At 39.7% G+C, this 18,030-nt stretch overlaps 1 protein-coding gene across 1 annotated transcript in view; it reads right to left on the reverse strand.

The window, feature by feature from the left end:
- Window positions 1–18,030, reverse strand: part of IFT80 (intraflagellar transport 80) — a gene marked incomplete at its 5' end in the record, with an annotated part of 83,380 nt that overhangs the window by 38,156 nt on the left and 27,194 nt on the right. The window contains 4 exons of the mRNA XM_051990479.1: window positions 1,130–1,309; window positions 9,146–9,283; window positions 10,092–10,181; window positions 14,367–14,476. Coding sequence (XP_051846439.1) covers window positions 1,130–1,309; window positions 9,146–9,283; window positions 10,092–10,181; window positions 14,367–14,476 — 518 coding nt within the window. The remainder of the gene's footprint in view (window positions 1–1,129; window positions 1,310–9,145; window positions 9,284–10,091; window positions 10,182–14,366; window positions 14,477–18,030) is intronic.

An 18,030-nucleotide genomic window follows, 5' to 3' on the forward strand; every position in this document is an offset into this window, starting at 1 on the left:
AGAGGAAAGGCAGGCAGTTCTAATCTACAAAAGGCTCAGAGTCCCTGCCATTCACAGCCTTCTCTATCCCCTGGTACAAAACCATATGTGTTACACCTTAGAATTTTTAAATCTATGGGGAAAGGAAAGAAGCTAGGAAACCTAAACTTTGAGACATGATATAAAACTGGACAAATATGTCTCCAAACTATTTTTTTAGCCAAAAATATCTTACCTACATTTCCCCAATTCGTTCTCTCTTTATTTTGGTATGTTTGAAATTCTACCAATAAGAGATTTTGCATCCTTTATAAATCAGAAACTATATTTAGAAAGATCAAAAAGCTAGCAGTCATTTATAATCTGATTTTAATTAATTTGTATGTTTTTCTCTTAATAGCTGTTTCATCCTATCTCATGGGATGCGATCATCCTGTCTCTCTGGGGATGGTCATGAGGGATCATCTTCCTCATGAGATGAGGGAATAAGAGGACTAAAGTTTTGAATGAAGAGGAAGGGAAAGAATTAATTTTGGACCAGTAAGCACTCTGAGAAGCAGACAATGCTCACTGTGCTTTGCCCACTAAAAAAAGTGCCACAGTGAGAGACTACTCTCAACAGCTCAGTTAAGTGGAGCATAGTATATTGGGGAGAGGCAAGAAAGGTGATAGAGCAGGTTAGTCATTTGTTCGTATAGATAATTTGCAAGCAGAATTGCCCTTATTGTGAAAATGCAATGTTTCCAAGTAACCAAGAGCATAGTAATCAAATATATTAATTAAATTTCTGTTTAAAAAATTCTATTTTAGCATGCAAGTGAAGTACATTACAACTCTAACTACTTGTATAAAAATTTCATTTATAGTTTTTCTGAAAGCAGTCTTATTTTATGAACTACATCAATCATCTTTTCCTAAGAAAAATGTTTTATCCACACTTCTTTGAAACACTAATGTCTCTTCTCAGTGACTAGACCCCCTCATCCCATCTCTGCAAACAGGAGAATGAGCCTCCACAGTACTGTCTTTGAGATCCATCACCAGTCCCTACAGTGACCCCAGTTCTGATGCCTTTTGGCGTTAAGAACTCATCTTGGAGCAGTTGCACAGCCCTCAAGCCAACCATTTCAAAGCAATTATAAATGCATACTTGCATGGTTCTTCTTTTAGTTAAGGTCACTTCAAAGTTCTTCCACTCCCAACGTTGCTCCACCACATGGGCAAACACTACTTGTCCATTCCCACAAGCTCCGGCAATCTGAGTGCCGTCAATTGACCAAGCAATATTAAATATGCTGCCGGTATTCGGTTTCTCCAAAGCATATGACCACTAGGGAACACAAGACCAAAGAAATTCTATTAGTTAAGGATTGTCCTTAACCTACTTAAAAAAATAATAATACAAGTAATGACAGAAAATGTCTTCACTTTGACATCATTTTATTAAAGAAATAAATGTCATCGTGTCTGCAAAGTACTAAAATAATATTAACACAGTACATGCTCAAGAACTGAAAAGAAAAAGAAATTACTTTAATTACAAATTATAATATCATCCAGAGTTACAAAGTAAATATCGTTCAGAGGAACACAAAATTTCTACCACAAAAAAACCCCACTGATGTTAATTTTAAAATATTATGCTTTTAAATTTTTTTAATACTACCTTAATATTTTAATCAAAGCTCACACTAAGAACATCTTAAGTGGAAAGGGGAAAGCCAACAGACACACAACTGAACAGATTTCAACCACAACAATTTATTAAGCACTTACCAGGTACTAGGGATACAGGTACTGGGGAAACAGCAAGGTCTTAGACAAATAAACCTCAATAAAATACAAAGGGACCAGACCATTGAGAAGGGCCAGACAAATGAGCATAATCAGGCAAGTTTTTCAGAAGGCTGGACTTGTATTTCTCTAGCACTTAGCATGAAGTCTGGTACACAGTAGGTGCTTAAAAAAATGTGTACTGACAAAACAATCCTTGAAAAATAATCAAAGATTGACGTTTCTTTCAGGGAGAAACATGGAACATTCAAAGTGCTACATTTGGCTGAATATGAAATGAAATTCTATCTTCTGTTCAATTCTGGGTACTGTTCATTGTCCATGGACAGTGACTCAAACATTTAGAGCTGGATGAAGCTTAGTGGTCACTGGATCTAATCCTCTCCTTTTGCAGATGAGGAAACTGAGACCCACAAAAACTAATGGATTGTAACTTGGCTGAGATCACATGGTGAGTAAGGGGAAGGGCCAGGATTTGCATCCAGGCTCCATTCTCCTTGGGGGTCCTGATGGATCAGTTCTATGGCAGGTCCATCCAAGCAAATGATACAGTCTGGAGAAGTGATTTTTATCTACTTTTCTTTGTTAGAACTTCTGAGTATAACCAAGATTTTGAATGATATGAGTTCTCTGCTAAGATTTTACTTTATTTCTACATCAAAAAAATATTTTTTGTCTAACTGGTTTAGAAGTATCTTTCCTGGATTAGTCCCTCTTTAGTTTGGATTATTAGAATCATACTTATCTCATAAAAGTGGCTTGACAGATTAAGTTCTTTTTTCAAGTTCTTTGAGAATAACTTTTAGAGATTAGTAGTAATTGTTACATAAATGTTTACAAGAATTCACTCATAATTCATATGAACCAAGCTTTTTCATTGGCATTTAATTTACAACTTGCTTTTTTTTCCCCTAAGGCTGAATTTTTTAAAATGTCTAATTTTGTTCATTTGAATATTTTATATTTTTGCAGATGCAATGAATGAGGTTTCAGCAGTCTCCTTTGTGTTCTCACTTTTGCTGATATATAACTGCGTAATTTTCTTTTTTTTACAATTTTCTTCATATCTTTACTACAAATTTGTCTTGTTCAATTTATTTCTGTAGATTACTATTCCTCTTACTCTTTTTGGATCAGTTTAGTTAATAATTTATAAATATTTGTGGTCTTTTGAAAAACTAGGTTTTAAAAAAAAAAGAAAAACTAGGTTTTGGTTTTAGTCAGGTCTTTTTATTTTTATCCATTTGAAAATTTTTTTTATTATTTCTTCATTTGCACATCTTAATTTATTTACTTTCTAACTGTTAGTTGTATACTCACAGACCCTCTTTTTTTTCTATTTTTTTAATATGTCTTTTTCAATACATAAATTTTCCTGTAAGGTCTGCTTTAACTACATTCTAAAACTTTGGGTATGTTCTTACCATTCTTCTCATACTTCTGTGCTATTTCTATGATTTTGGTCCATTCATTTTAAAAATACTACTTGGTTTCTATTTGCTAGTACTTCATTATTGATTAACATTTTTGTTGTGTTATCTATAAAGAAACATCTTTCTTATTTCTGCATTTTTATTCCCTCATATGATTCACTTTTTGTAAAAATACCCATGATACTAAGAAACATTTCTATTTTTAATTCCCATGATGAAGTTACACACAGATCTTTCAAATATGGAATTTCCATCAATTTTTTTGAATCTACATATTTCTTACTTTTTTATTAGATTTATCTAGCACTGAAAAAAAGAATGTTAATGTTACATCAATGATATCCTTGCAATTTGACTAGTTTTTCCTTTAAAAGCTGAAAGTACTATATATATATATATATATTTTAATAACGCTACATGTATAATTAGTAATATATTTAATAATACTGTTTATGACATCAATGTTGTAATGTGATCAACTGTGAATGGCTTAGCAATTCAAAGATCCAAGATAATTCTAAAGGACTTAATATGAACAATACCATCTACTTCCAGAGGGTAAGCCCCAATAAAACTAATCATATGAGTGGATGCATCCAGGTATGTAGACTTCCATCAAGGTCTCAGATCAATTTAAAATCAAAACCACATTTCCTAATAGCCTATTGGGGTTTGCAGAACTGGTACATTGTGGTACCTAGTGAAATATCATTTTTCCCTGTTTTTCTCAATATTAGTAAATTATTATTGTTGCCATATCTAAAATCATAACTGCCAGTGATACTATTTTAATATCAGAAAGAGGGAAAGTATGGTTCTTTATAATGATAAAGTAATGAAGAAATCCTTAATCCAAACTAAGTCCCACATGGGGAAGGAAAACTTTATCCACCTGCAGTTGTCCTTCAACATTCCTAGGGATTCATGAATGGGCATGTGGAAAATGTGCATAATTTTAGCACCCCAAAATCTTTATTTCAAATCTTTATTTTTAATTATTCTGATCATATTTAATAGACAAAACAAGAAAACAACATACTGCACCCATAAAAAAAAGTTACAGTTTCTATGCACAAGAAACAGTATGCAGCTGTAGCACCTGCTTCCCAGATTTCTCTCTCCTATGAAAAGCACAAACAGTCACTGTAGACACAGAGAGGCGTTTCCCAGGAGAGCACACAGCCCTGAGTAGTTTTTAAGCACCCAATCTTTAAATCTTTAAATAAAGTTTAACTGTTTCAATAAATTTGTATTAGTTATATAGCAAAACATATATGCTATTTTTGTAATTGTGACTTGCTAATTGTTTTCTGTCTTCTTCATCTAGTTCTTCTTCTTCTAGGAAAATGTACATTTTCCACAATATGCCAGAGATATTCAAAAATTCCCATTTAATCACTGATGGCCGACCCACAAATAACCAAGACTGCAAATATAAAGCCTGTCAATGTGAAGGGATGACTATAGCTCTCTAACTATTGCTGTTCCTTCTCTTCCCATCTTTAAACCTAGGAGGTCTCAAAGGATTGAAAGAATATTCATCTCTATCAAAATGAACTTAACAGTAAATAGAGGAAATACCAAATAAAATTACAAAGGAATTGTAAAGCAATTGATCAAGCTGGACTTCACAAAATGTATATATTTATTTCCTGCGTGGGGCTGGATTTGCTTTAGGGACTAGTTATAATAGGACTATGGACAATCATCAACAAAGGCTAAACAACACTCAACTTCAAAGCCCCTTTATTTTCAGGGACACACCTACCAATAATTTAGGGAACGGTTTTCATTTTTGTGACCAAACCTCTTGCCACCATTCACAGTTTGCGGCTCCAGCTTTCCTCTCCATATGGGCCCAGAACAGTCACTGCACTGAAGACCCCTTTTCTCCTTTAGGGGAAGAGGTACACAAGGGAGTGTCCCGAGGAGCGACTTCATCAGTGCGGGGACCGGTGGCTCTTCATATGCTGTCCTAGAGCACCACGGAGGGTCCTCAGTGGCGGGACGGCTTGCCCAGGGTCACAACACCCTTCTCAGGCCCCTGAAACATGCCTATAGAAGGCACTGGGCAATGCCCGTCACTATTCTCCAGGAACACCTCAGTATGAGGGCAATGAACTCCAGCAGAAGGAATCACAAACCAGGCAGCAGGACCCCCAGACTGGGAGATCCCCCTGACCTCCGGTCTCCCTGCGCAGTCACCCACAAGGTGCTATGTTCCCAACAAGCAGGGCCAAATACTGCGCACAGTCCAAGGGGAACTCAAGGCTCAAGATCAAGGGGTCCCCAGAATTGGCCGGGGGACTTAGGAAGGCCTGCTCTAAAGCAGCAAGCGGAGAGACCAAAGGAGCAGTTGGGAGGACTCTGCTGTCTGTCTCACTGGGAAGGTGGGTGAGGGACACTCAGCAGTCGGCTACCAGAGGCCTCGGGCCGTACTGACCATCCAAATGACCAATCTAGCCATGTGGGGAGCTTCATCCCCCAACAGAAGCCCTGTCAGTTCATCCAACTCTGCCCGAAGAGGGAAAGGACAAGGTCAGAGACAGATTGACAAGGAACACCAAATGCACCGATAAAATGATCCCTTCTTTAGGGATGGGGTGGGCCGGAATCTTAGGGCTCACCAGCTGACCCAGTGGGTTAGGTAAAGGAGAAGGCACAAACCCAATGGGGCCAGAATGGAAGACCACTGGATATGCAAAGGGAGCTGTCTAAGGCAGTGTGTCACATGAGTCTGGAAATCCGACATCAAAGGGGACCCTGTGGGAATGAACTAGATGGAGAAGGCCGGAGCAGAGAACCTGGTGCTTGCAAAGAATAAGATGGAGGGACCCAAAAGGCCAACACCCCAGAGCCCCAGTCTGGGCAGTCCCAGCTCCAGGAGCCCAGGCAGGCCCCTTCATCCGGAGGCCCTTATCTCTCCTTCTAAGGAACTAGTCTCTAATCCATTTCAAACTAGGGAAAAACTGCATGAAGTTCCATGCAAAGAACTGAGTATGTGAGGGAGAGAGGGAAAGAGGGTGGGAATGGAAGGGGCTAAGGGTTGGGGGGGAAGCTTTTGGGCAAGGAGGGCCAGGGGACGCACAGGAGAGGGGCCAGCGTGGGCCTGGGGGACCTGTCACCAATGCCGTGTGGGATAGACCCTGCCCCAGCCCTTCCGTGGATGGGCTCTCCAGATCACTGCCAATGGATCCCAGGAGCTTAGCACCTGCAGGTTTGGTGAACTTGGAACTCCCTAGCAATATTCCCCCTTCCTCTGAGAAACAATAGATTAAACAAATTAGTGTAATTTTAAAAACCACTAATTTAATTTGAAAGCTTTCTGATTTGGACGCTTTCTAGCATAATTCTTTCCAAATTGTCAGCTGTGGTTTATGTTACCTAACATAAGGAGTTTGGAAACACACTTAATGGTTTGTTCTTCTCCTGTAACTAGATCATGTGCTTAAAAATCTTTGTGTTACATTTGACCTCTAGGAACACAGTTTAAAATTAATTATGAGCAAAATAAATTTCTTCCCATTTTGAAGCAAATTCCCAATAAAGTAATATTGCATGTAACTTTTTTCTCTCTTTACTTTTATGCATCATAATCATAGAACAGGAAATTAAGTTACAGTTTACAATTTAAGTGCTTTACAACTTAAATTTCCTTTTTGTATCTTGTAATATTTTTGTTGCCCAGATGTTGCCCAAATGAAGCAATTCATTTTTGATTAGCTGAATTTTACACATTAAAAAATAAAAAACAAGTTAGCTAAACATTTTTCTAAAATCATATATGGATAAATCCCTTATTATTATTAATTTATAAAACATAATATCTAATTGAATTAAATGTCTTCAACTGCTGTATTCTAGAAGGGAGGAAAAAGCTTCTGGGTGGTTCCAAAACAATTTGCTGATTCAGCCTCTTCCCATACAATGGCCACAATAAAGATGTCTGAGTTGACTGTTAAGGTCAGTCTGGTTTTTTCCAAATCCCTCTGATGCTAAGTGACTTATTCTCTGGCCTCCTCTCTTCTCCAAATACAGAAGAGCTAATTCTTTTGGTAATGTTTATGTTATACATTTAAGGGTGAAAAAAAAAAAAGCTACACAAGAAGAAATGCCTTTAGAGCCTACTCTAATAAATTATCATCATTTCTTTTAAACATTATAACTCTTACTATATATCAGGGGAAGATTAAGCTGGTATAATGTCAAACTTCTGAGCTTACATGAGAGTTTCAATTAAATCTATTTATACAAGATCTCTTGGGCCTAAGTAAAACTGGAATTTGTAAAAATTTGTAAAAAAAAAACTTGTAAAAAACAAAAAAAAAATTGGTAAAAACAAACCAAAAAAACCTCAAAATTGGTTAATAATAACAACATGCTTACTGTTTTCCAGACCCTGCCTGTACTAAGACTTTACAATTATTTTCTCACTGATTCTCACAACTCTGGGAGGTGGTTTAAAAAAAAAAAATGTATATTTTACATAACAAGAGTCTGAAATTGAAGAAACTTCCTGAGTTAGATGGTGACATCTCCTGGTGACCTTCGGTAAATGCAGCACCGCCCATTTGTCACATCAGGGACAAAGGCACCCAAGAAGACTCCAGGGACCGAAGGATCATCGTAGGGCACTTCTCCATCCCGGAGACTGCCCGTCCCACGGTCCCCAGCACGGTGATGACCTCTGTCACAGGCCGAGCCCCACGGCCCACTCATCCAGACCCCACTTCGGCTGTGACCCCTCAGGCCAGGGGCCAGCAGCATCTGCCCAAACGAGCCCATTTTTTCCCTGTCTCTGAATCCCTAGCACCAGGCCCAGGACAGACACAAGCAGATCAGGACCCCAGGACAATCCGGGGACAGATTCAAAGAATGGGGAGGGGTCTCACGGCGGCCCAGAGATCTGGGTCTGGGTCCCCCAGCCAAGGGGCAGCTGAGTAAATGTTAGCCTGACTCCATGAGGGGAGACTTTACACTTAAAAAAACATATGTCACTAAAGAAGCACGTGTCCCTGGAGGGCTCAGTCAAACGTTTATTGGAATTTATGTGAAAGGAAGCCATTTGTGCGGGAAAATGCTGACACTGACAACGGTAAAATGCAGCAGTCCGTCAATCTGAAGAAGGCCAGGGCCTTGAGGCTTAGGTGAACCATTTTATTCATTTATTACAATATCTTTCTTTTCTGTGAGAAGCCATTTGAATTAATGCAAAATGAAAGAGATGTGTGCAATATGTTCAATAAAAAATAAATGAAAGCAAAACAGCAACAACAACAGAAAGGAAACCAAATGCTGTAGGATGTGTTATTAAGCCTGGTCTGGAACAAGAACTGAGAAGCTACATCTCAGTGCAGAGGTGGAGGCCTAGGAGTGTGGAATATTGCATAATCAGCACACACAAACAATGTGCCAGTTAGTTTTACCGAACTGTCTTTTTCTTTTTTAAACTCTGAGACAAAACAGGGAAGGGGGGCGGAGGACTCACTAGGAGGACATTCAGAAATAAATATAAAATGAAAACATTAGACATGAATAAAAATAAGATGAAAGAACAAAAAGTCGTTATGGTAGAAGGAACTGCCTTAAAACAGGATTACATTTTTTTAAAGGAATAAAAGAACTTTACACATTGATCTAGTCATGAATTTTGAGTAATAGTTCCTTTGGATAAAAAAAGGCCCTTAAGGATGTCCTCCACAATTAAACATGTTCAAAGGAAAATCTTTCCAGAAAGGCAGAGATACTAAAGAATGTTCACCATTCCGAAAACTTTAAAGAACTCATGGTCCTATGAAGTCTAGAATTAAATAAAGCATTACATTGAGAAATCCAACCAGATGCATGCACTAAAAATGGTTTTAAGCTCTGTATATTTTATGCATTATCAAGAAATGGATATGACAGTATGTCTGTGGTTTGTCAGAAGCGTAACTTACCCCTGTTTTATCACACAAGCGTAAAGTATGAAATGATCCCACAGCAAATAATTCTCCATCCGGAGCCCAGGCAACTGAGGTAATAGGATGCTCGTGAGGCTGGGAGCTGTAGAGCAGACGACCATAACTATCCCATACCTATTTTTTAAAAAAATAAGAAAGCTTTTTTTTTTTTACATTTACCCCTTCCCCAATCATATAAATGAGTTAAGCTTTAGAAACAATTATCTTTTTATAAAACTCATTTATCAATAGATTTTACAGCATATATAAGAAATAGAACCAATTACATTCTGTGGAATGCAAATGTTAAAAATAAAGGTGTATTTCATGACCCTAAAGAATACAATCATTTTACTAAAAGGGTTGGAAAAGCATGAAAAATATGAGACATTGCAGATAAATTGAACTGTTATTAAGAACGTAAGCTATCTTGAAAGAAAATAAAGCCTCCTTAAATTTGGCTATACTCTCTTTTTTTAATGTTCAGTTTGTGGCTTAAAATTTTCATTTCTCTTACTTAAGAAGAACTCTGTCAATGCTGTTTTATTTTGATTACTTTTCCTCTAATTATACATATAGTCAGTCTTCTTCCCCACACATTTATTCTTGTCAAAAGCTAAAGGTTTCCTTATGTTTACTGTCTCAGTGGGTTTGACTTTAATAACACAAATGTACTGATTTAAACAGTAACTAAAAATGGAAACAGTAATTACACTGCTATTTTATTAGGCCAATTTTTTATGTCAATAAGATTGTGGATGTAAATTAGGCATTCTGAGAGGTGCTACTCAAGTAATACTTATTATAGCATGGGGTAGAATTTCACCCAATTATTCAAATTATGTGGTAGGGTTAAAGTTAGGGCCTTTAAGGATTTGGGGGAGTGTTTAATATTTCAATATTAAATACTTCCAATCCTATGACAAAGTTAATTGTTATATACCTTATATTTACAGTCTTCACCAGCAGACAGGATCAGATCATTGACTGAGTTCCAATCCACTTTTAAAATAATTCCATCATGAGCTTTCCACTGCGGAAAAAAACAAAAGATTTATAACTTTAAGAAAAGGGTGATGGATAGTTTCCAAAATGAACATTTTGCAATAAATTAGTCATCTTGCTAAGAGAAAAAAGGGAGGAGGGAAGAGGACTCTCTCTCTTTTTCCTTTCTATAGCCTAAGTTCTCTTGGCTCATTGTCCTCCATCAATGTCTACTTTGGTCTCCACTTGTAAAAAAGCTGTCACCTGCCTCAGAAGGCTGATTCATAAGGCGCCCAGCAGAAGTGGCCCTCTGGACCAAACTATAAAGGCCTTTAAGCTAAGGGGGCATGTAGATCAGAGGGAAACGTCTGAGCCAAACTCTCTTAAGAAATTGTCTCCCAAATGGAGCCACTGATCACAGATCTGGCGGGGCTGGCGATGTTCAGACTTCCAGGAGAAATGCCTGGGATCTCGGAGCTGTCCTGCCTCTGGAGCAGGCAGCTATAATAAAGCACTATTTTCTTGCAAGAACATTCATACAGTGATTTTTTAGGTGCACGTGCCATAAAGCAGCCATTGCACAAGCCATAAGTTTGCACGTATTTCCCTAAGAAATCCATGTACGTTTCAGGCTTCTGTGATCAGTAAATAGTTCCCATCTTTCAAGGTCTGGGTGTGTTTTATTGAGGGTCAGTCAGGCTCTCAGGATTGATCCCAAGAGAGAGCTGGGGGAGACCCACACAAGCACTGCTCCCTGTGGTCCCTTCATCTCTCCCACTGATGCAGCTCCATCTCAGTCTGAGCCAACCTCTTCCTCCTGCTCTCTGAGAAGCCCCACTCCGGTGCTAAGGGCGACTCAAAGATGATAAGTAACAGTCCTGGAGGCGAGGAGCTCAGAAGTGAGTGAGCAGACCCTGAAGACTTCTCAGAGCATTCCCCCCCCCCCCCCCCCCCACGGCAAGTCTTTCCCTTGATCACAACCCCACCCAAGCCCAGCATGGAGGACCCTCACAGACAGTCCCACCCAAGGGGGTGTAAAGTCAGCACAAAAGGTGACAATCGCAAATTGTCAAAAGGACAAGCAAAGCCCTTCAAACACTGACTTTAAAATGTGCAGAATCTTTAAGTAATTACAGCCAGGAAAGGAGCAGAAGTTTTCTTTAAAAGGAGGCCATCTCTGCAGAGAGCAGACGGAGCCGAGATGGCCGCTGGGGAAGCAGCAGAAAGCAACCAGGCCGCCAACCTCGGGTCCCGAGCCGAGTGGCTGCGGGGACAGGGTTTGGTTCAGAGGAAACACACAGAGGCAAAGCTGCAAGTGGAAGCAGAACTGGGAATCAGGGAGCAGGAAACCCTGAGGAGGCCTTCCCATGGACATGGCCTGAGCCATGTCCCAGGGACCGAGCCTGAGCATGATTCTGCATGAGGAGAAAGTGGGGAGATGGAGGGGAGGGGTAGACCGACAGAGAGAAAAAAAAGAGACAGAGACAGAGATAGAGACACAGAGAAAGAGAGAGAGACAGAGAGAGAGAAAGGTAGAAACAGAGACAGAGACAGACAGAGAGACAGAAACAGAGAGAAAGGGAGAAAGAGAATGAGAGAGAGAGAGAGAGGGAGAGAGAGACAGAGAGAGAGAAAGGTAGAAACAGAGACAGAGAGAGAGAAAGGTAGAAACAGAGACAGAGAGAGAGAGAGAGAGGGAGAGAGAGACAGAGAGAGGGGGGAGGGAGGGAGACAGAGACAGACACACAGAGAGAGACAGAGAAAGAGAGAGCAAGACAGAGACAGAGACAGAGAAACACATGTGTATCTCTCCATGGCCCCTTTAGGAATTTGATACATACATATATAGTACATGTATATTTTAAGGAATCTATAAACAGATGAGAGAAAAATTCATTTTTTTTAACTTATCTCTAACTTAAATTTAGCATTTCCTTCAATTTTTTTAAAAACATTATACAGAAAAGGGTCTATAGATTTCATCACACTGCCAAAGGGGGCCATGAGACAGAGGTTAAGACCTCTGACATAGACCTGTTAATTGCTTAGAAGACTGAGGGTCAAATGATGCCCTCGCACAGCTAGGATGAGTCAAGAGTGAGGATTTGGCCTGAAGTTCTAGAAGTTCCACTCATCATATATACCAAGTGTCCCAAAAGTCTTAGTGCAATTTTAAACTTTAACTTTTAATAATTTAAGAAGTATAAAGGTAATAAACTTAAAAACATTTAAAAGGTTAAGTAAAATTTTAGAATACTGACATGTTTCTTATTAAATTTCACCAGAAGCACTGTTTTGTGCTTTATATCACTAAAGTCAATTTTTGAACTCTGCAAGAAACTTTCATCAGCCTCTGCACAGGGACTGAAGGCACGGCATTTGTAATCCTTGCCTCTAGATCATCCAAAGAATGAGAGCTGATGCGTAGGTGACAGTTTGGGGGTGATTTCCCCCCCAAAAAAAAATCAAACAGAAATTGATCAGTTGATCACAGGGGTCTAGGAAGAGACCCTCCTCTCCTGATGCACAGGCCTGAGAAAGCATCCTGCAAAAACTGTCACGCAGGCAGTGCGTGACAAAGACGGTCGCTGTTTTGTTAAAATCTAAAGTATACAGTTCAAAATTTGTAAGATCAAATAAGCACAAAAGTATTTTAAATAATCAAATAATTTTTTTTTTTTTTGCAAATTTGGAGCATGTGTAATTAAAGCTTCAAACTGCACCAGGCCATGGAGGACCCCCACATAATCAAACATTCTCTTCCTCCAAGGAAGCCTGGGCAGAGCTGCTGAGCTAAAGAAGAAAGGTTTCTTCAAAAGGAGCACGTCATCTCACTGTTCCATGCCTCGGTGAAGCTAACTCATGTCACATCACCAAGGTGTCGATTTTAAGGCAACAGTAGGCTCTCCAGGGGATCTTTTAAATAGGAAATTGTCCAAACCTAACTAAATATTAAGCTAGACATAGCTTGGAATACAGGCAGGCAGGAAAGGAAAGAAAAACTACCAGCCAGTGCCCACTTCAAAGCATACTTTTAGTCACATCCTGAGAAATCAGCTCTCCAAGGATGGGTGAAGACTCCATGAACCACAAGGGAGAAGGCTTATGTGAGCTCAGCCTCCACTGTGACCTCCTCCTCCTATCTGGGTTTCCTAATTCCCTCAGAGCCTCATTTATATCCCTCCATTAGAAAGCAAACAATGAGAAAGAATTTTTTTTAAACAGACATGTTTTGATATCTCACCTTTAAAACTATGCTTTGTATAATAAACTCACTAGCTAAGCATCCCAAAAGTATTTAAAAAGGAAAAATGGAAAAAAAAAAAAAAACAAAACCAATGGTTTTCATTACAAATGAGTTATAGGGCTACAAAACAATTTTCTCCAATGAAAATCAGATTAATAAAATATGGTTTCCATTTTCCTAAAACTACATTTTAAAGCTATCTATTTACAAAGAAACAATTCACCCGGCATCATCTATATGGAGCCCTTCCTGATGCTCCCTACTTCTTCTCCCAAATAACTTTTATTTCCCTGCTTGGGAAAGACTTGGATATACTTACTTCATACTTGGCCAGCATCCATCTCTGACTAAAACGCACAAAGCTCACTCCCAGCAGCCCCGGTTTCGGGCTCTGCCTTTGTGCTTGGTACACAATAGGTGCTTAAACATACTTGCTGATGGAATGATTTATTACCTAACAACACCTTGCTGTCAACAAGGTGCCATTAAGAGTAAACATCACCATATCTGAAAATAGGTAATACCTCATCAGCCTGCCAGAGGCTCAGATACAATCACTAATCAACAACAATGAAGACAGGTGGGAAATCTAGGCAAGCGTTGTTAGAAACTTCTCATGGAAGTCTAATCTTGCTGTATCCTACTCATGCCTATTTTTTTTAAGCCCCCATTGTGCCAAACTGTGAGAACTTATAGATCACTATGGGATCTATATCTATATATATCTATATATATATAGATATATATATCTATAGATATAGATATATATAGATATATAGATAGATATATAGATATATATATATATATTCCTATGTTAGCTAGCATGAGAGAAAGCCATAGCCAGCAGTATCTATTCCTGCAATAAAGTGTCCATCTCACAATTGTAAAGAGATCACCCAGAACGCAACAGCAACAACCAATGTCTTTCTGCCCACTAGTCCGGACAGTCAAGTTCTTATTGCAATTTTGCTATTATCTAAATAGTACCTGTAAAATTTTAGCATTTGGCTGAAGAGGTTTAATAATCAGCTGCTTCCCTGCTGTATAAAGGACTTTTTCTGAATCAGGGCCCCATGCTACTGAGTAGACTGGTATGCCTGTAGGAAGAAAGAAAATAACACTGATGAAGGATTGAGTTTTTTGGGGGGAAGCAAGAAGAGGATTAGTTATACTCAAAAAACAAAATTCTTCATAACTGAAAAGGTTATGGTGGGAAAAAACCAAAACAACCAATAGTGTTAGCTCTATCCTTTTCATTTTTAATGGCGCCTTTCCTACTGCCTTACATCCTATTTTTATATAAACACTCCTGTCACGAATAAGTGACAATCTACCTCAAGCATCTGACAGATGACAAGTATCTGAATGATTTTTATCTGGCTCAGGCAACCTAAAGATTTACTCAAGATTTTGAGATTCCTAATGAAACTTTGTCAAAATTAAATTATGTTCAATTTGATGAGAATCTGAAGAATGCTGCTGGAAAGACCGTTCATCCATCGCAACCTACCACACAGGGCAGAACGTGTTGACTTTCAAGTTAGATTCTTCTATAAAAAAACAGCAACTTGGATCCAAACTCACCCTCTAGTTGGTTCTCCCAAAATACCAGTCACTACCTACCCTTCTAGTGGGCAGAGGCTGCCCCCCATTTCATTAGCAGCTGCTTAGGATAACAAGAGAAGAGAGTTTGTTCCCTATGAGTTCTCACTTTAGACCAAGATCTCCGTGGCAAAGACCCCTACTTCACAGGAATGATTTTTGATGGAGGTCGATTTATTGGCTTTAACACTAAAAGAGAACTAGTAAAGTTCTCCGTAGTTCTAACCTTCTACGCTCAGTCCACCATGATCCAGTGGCACGATTTCTTCACGCTGGAAGTTTTAGCATCGTACTTCACAGGGGAGCTTTTAGTCTCTCTGGTCGTTCTCACCTTCTGGGTCCAGGGACTGCGGCCTCTGGTACCATTCCTCCCATGACCTCTGACCAGGTACTCTCACTGTCTCTGTGCCCACCCCATTCCCATTTCTATTGCATCCATCCTTCTCACTGTACCCCTCCTGATTAAGCAATGGGCTCCCTCTTTGGTGTCAGGGCCTGTGGCCCTTCCTGGCGTCCCCAGTGCACAGCCAGAGCTACCACAGGCACCAGATAAAAGCTCTTTGACTAAATTTGCCAACCTACTACTTTCTCGATTACCTAGTATATTTTGGTTGGCACTGAAATGTAAGTAGAGCTGATAAAATAAACTAATAGACTCAGATGATTTTTTAAATTTTTGCATTTTCTGGAAGGATGTTCAGCATCGAATTAGCTAGTTTTTCTCCAAAGTCTGCCTTTGCTACATGTCCATCGGTTGGTTAAAGTATTAAATATAACATACAAAGCCTTAAATCTGTTATATTTATAAAACTGAGTTTTTGGAAATTGTCCAGAACTCTTTGATGATTAATAAACATGAATATGAGGGTAGGAAAAGAATTTTCTCTCATATACCAATATTTCTAAAATGTTTTTACTTTTGGTTAAATGAAATTATAACGTTTGGGAGCTTTCTGGCCAAATTACGAGACTGAAATGTTTAGTGGCGGTAAATCACATAGAGGGTTCAGTTGGTAACTGAACAAACAATGAACAGAATTTAATAAGACAAAAGATTTTTAAGCTGGTACCTCACCTCTCTCTCCTTTCCCATTTTCCCCTCCTCGTTTACCCTTCTTCCTTTGCCACAACCAAAAGGTCAGTTCAAATATAGGAAAAAACAAAACAAAACACTGAGCATACAGACTTTGAGCCCCTCACCCCCAAGTTATCACAAAGTGAATCAATGGGAGCAATTGGTTTCAACAGTCATCTCAGCCTGGAAGATGACTATGGAAGAAGGTAGGCTACGGTTGCAAAGCAGACGAGATGGAATAAATAGTTAATGGAACGGGCAAAAGAAAGAAGGGAATCAGGAAGCACATGCATGGGCTTAGACCAGCTGTTGACAAACTCTGGTCTTAAAGTCAAATCCTGCCCAAACACACTGAAGATTGAGAATGGTTCTGACACACATTTGATGTTGTTTGGTCCTTTTTTGTTGTGTCCACCTCTTCATGACGCCATTTTATGGTCTTGGCAGAGATACAGGAGTGGTTGGCCATTTCCTTCTCAGCTCATTTTACAGATGAGGAAACTGAGGCAAATAGGGTAACCTGACCAGGGTCTACAGCTAGTGAGGCTGATTTCAGACTGGATTTGAACTCAGGAAGAAGAGTTCCTGTCTCTAGGCCTGGGGTTCTGTGCATTAGGTCACCTAAGTGCCCTTCTTTAAATACAGTAAGACTTTTAAAACATTTTTAAGAAATTCTAATATGAGGGCTGTACAAAACCAGCCGGGAGTCAGGGCCAAAGCTGTCCTAAAGCCTTGTCCACCTAAGGAAGCCTAAGGGGACGGGCTGGACCAGGCCTGGGCTCCGCTGATCCCACCTCAAGTCCAGGCTACAACGAGGCAGCCAGAGCAAAACTCTTGCCATGCTCCATTGCAGCAGCACTTCCTTTTCTATCTGACAGACTGGTGAGGTCATTTGACTCTCTAGAAAAGAAGGGCCAGGAGCCAAAAACGCCAGTGGGAGATCCACACTGTCGTATTTTCCAGAAAACACAAACCACATTTTAGGTATTTAAAATGTAATGTTTAGATATAACATTAGATTAAAAAAAAAAAAAAAACTATATCATGATGGACAAAAAGTGAATACTGGACGTCACCATCGGAGCCTCCTTCCTCCATGGGCTTAACTCGGGGTTGACGAAACACCTGCACTCAGGAAGGGATGCATCCCCACGAAGGGAGCCACAAATGAATGCATTCATTCAGGCGTGATGAGTCAGCCCTTCGGGTATGATGAGCAGTCCGGCAGAGTGTGGGAAGGGGAGTGAGAGTCTAAGGCACTTTTAACTTGCCTTTGACAAGGACTCCTGGCTGGTCAGCCATGTCACTAGCTACTTAGTTCACAAATTTCTAGCAATCAACGCCACTTTTCTCTTCATGACACTCTGAGAATTAATTTCATGATGATGAAGCTTTAAAAAAATCATATTCCAAGAAGGCCCCAACACAGCTGAGGGATGAAAGCAAATCGCCTCTGGAGGAAAAAAGATCTCGGATGTGGACTCCGCACTCGCCGTAGGAACCTCACAATCCTTTAAAGAGAAGGGAAGGTTCTCTGGCTCCCTGCGCTGAACCACAGTTCACCCACCCCCCACAACCTCCAGCGGCCTTCCAGAAGAGCACTGGCTTCATAATGACATTAAAAACTCACATTTACAGAGAACTTCAAAGGCGACAGTGTGCCCCCTTCCCCAGAGAGTGGAGTCATCACCACCATTTTCCAAATGAGGGATTTCAGGCTGCGAGGTCTGACAGTCATCTGCCCAGAACTCAGAACTGGGCCCTGAATCCAGGTCTTCCAAGTCCACCTCCAGTGCTCTTCTCCCAATCCCCATCAGCATAACTCCATGCTCCAAGGAGCATGGAGTCTCAAAGCCAGCACCTCACACCCATAATCAGGGACAGATTTTAGAAAAAATAAAACAGCAGTGAAAGTTGCACCGCAAGTAGCAAAGTTGAAGAAATCACTTAAAAGACACTGAGATGTCTTTAGAT

Source organism: Antechinus flavipes, chromosome 3 (assembly GCF_016432865.1).
Source record: "Antechinus flavipes isolate AdamAnt ecotype Samford, QLD, Australia chromosome 3, AdamAnt_v2, whole genome shotgun sequence".
NCBI classification, from domain to species: Eukaryota; Metazoa; Chordata; class Mammalia; order Dasyuromorphia; family Dasyuridae; genus Antechinus; species Antechinus flavipes.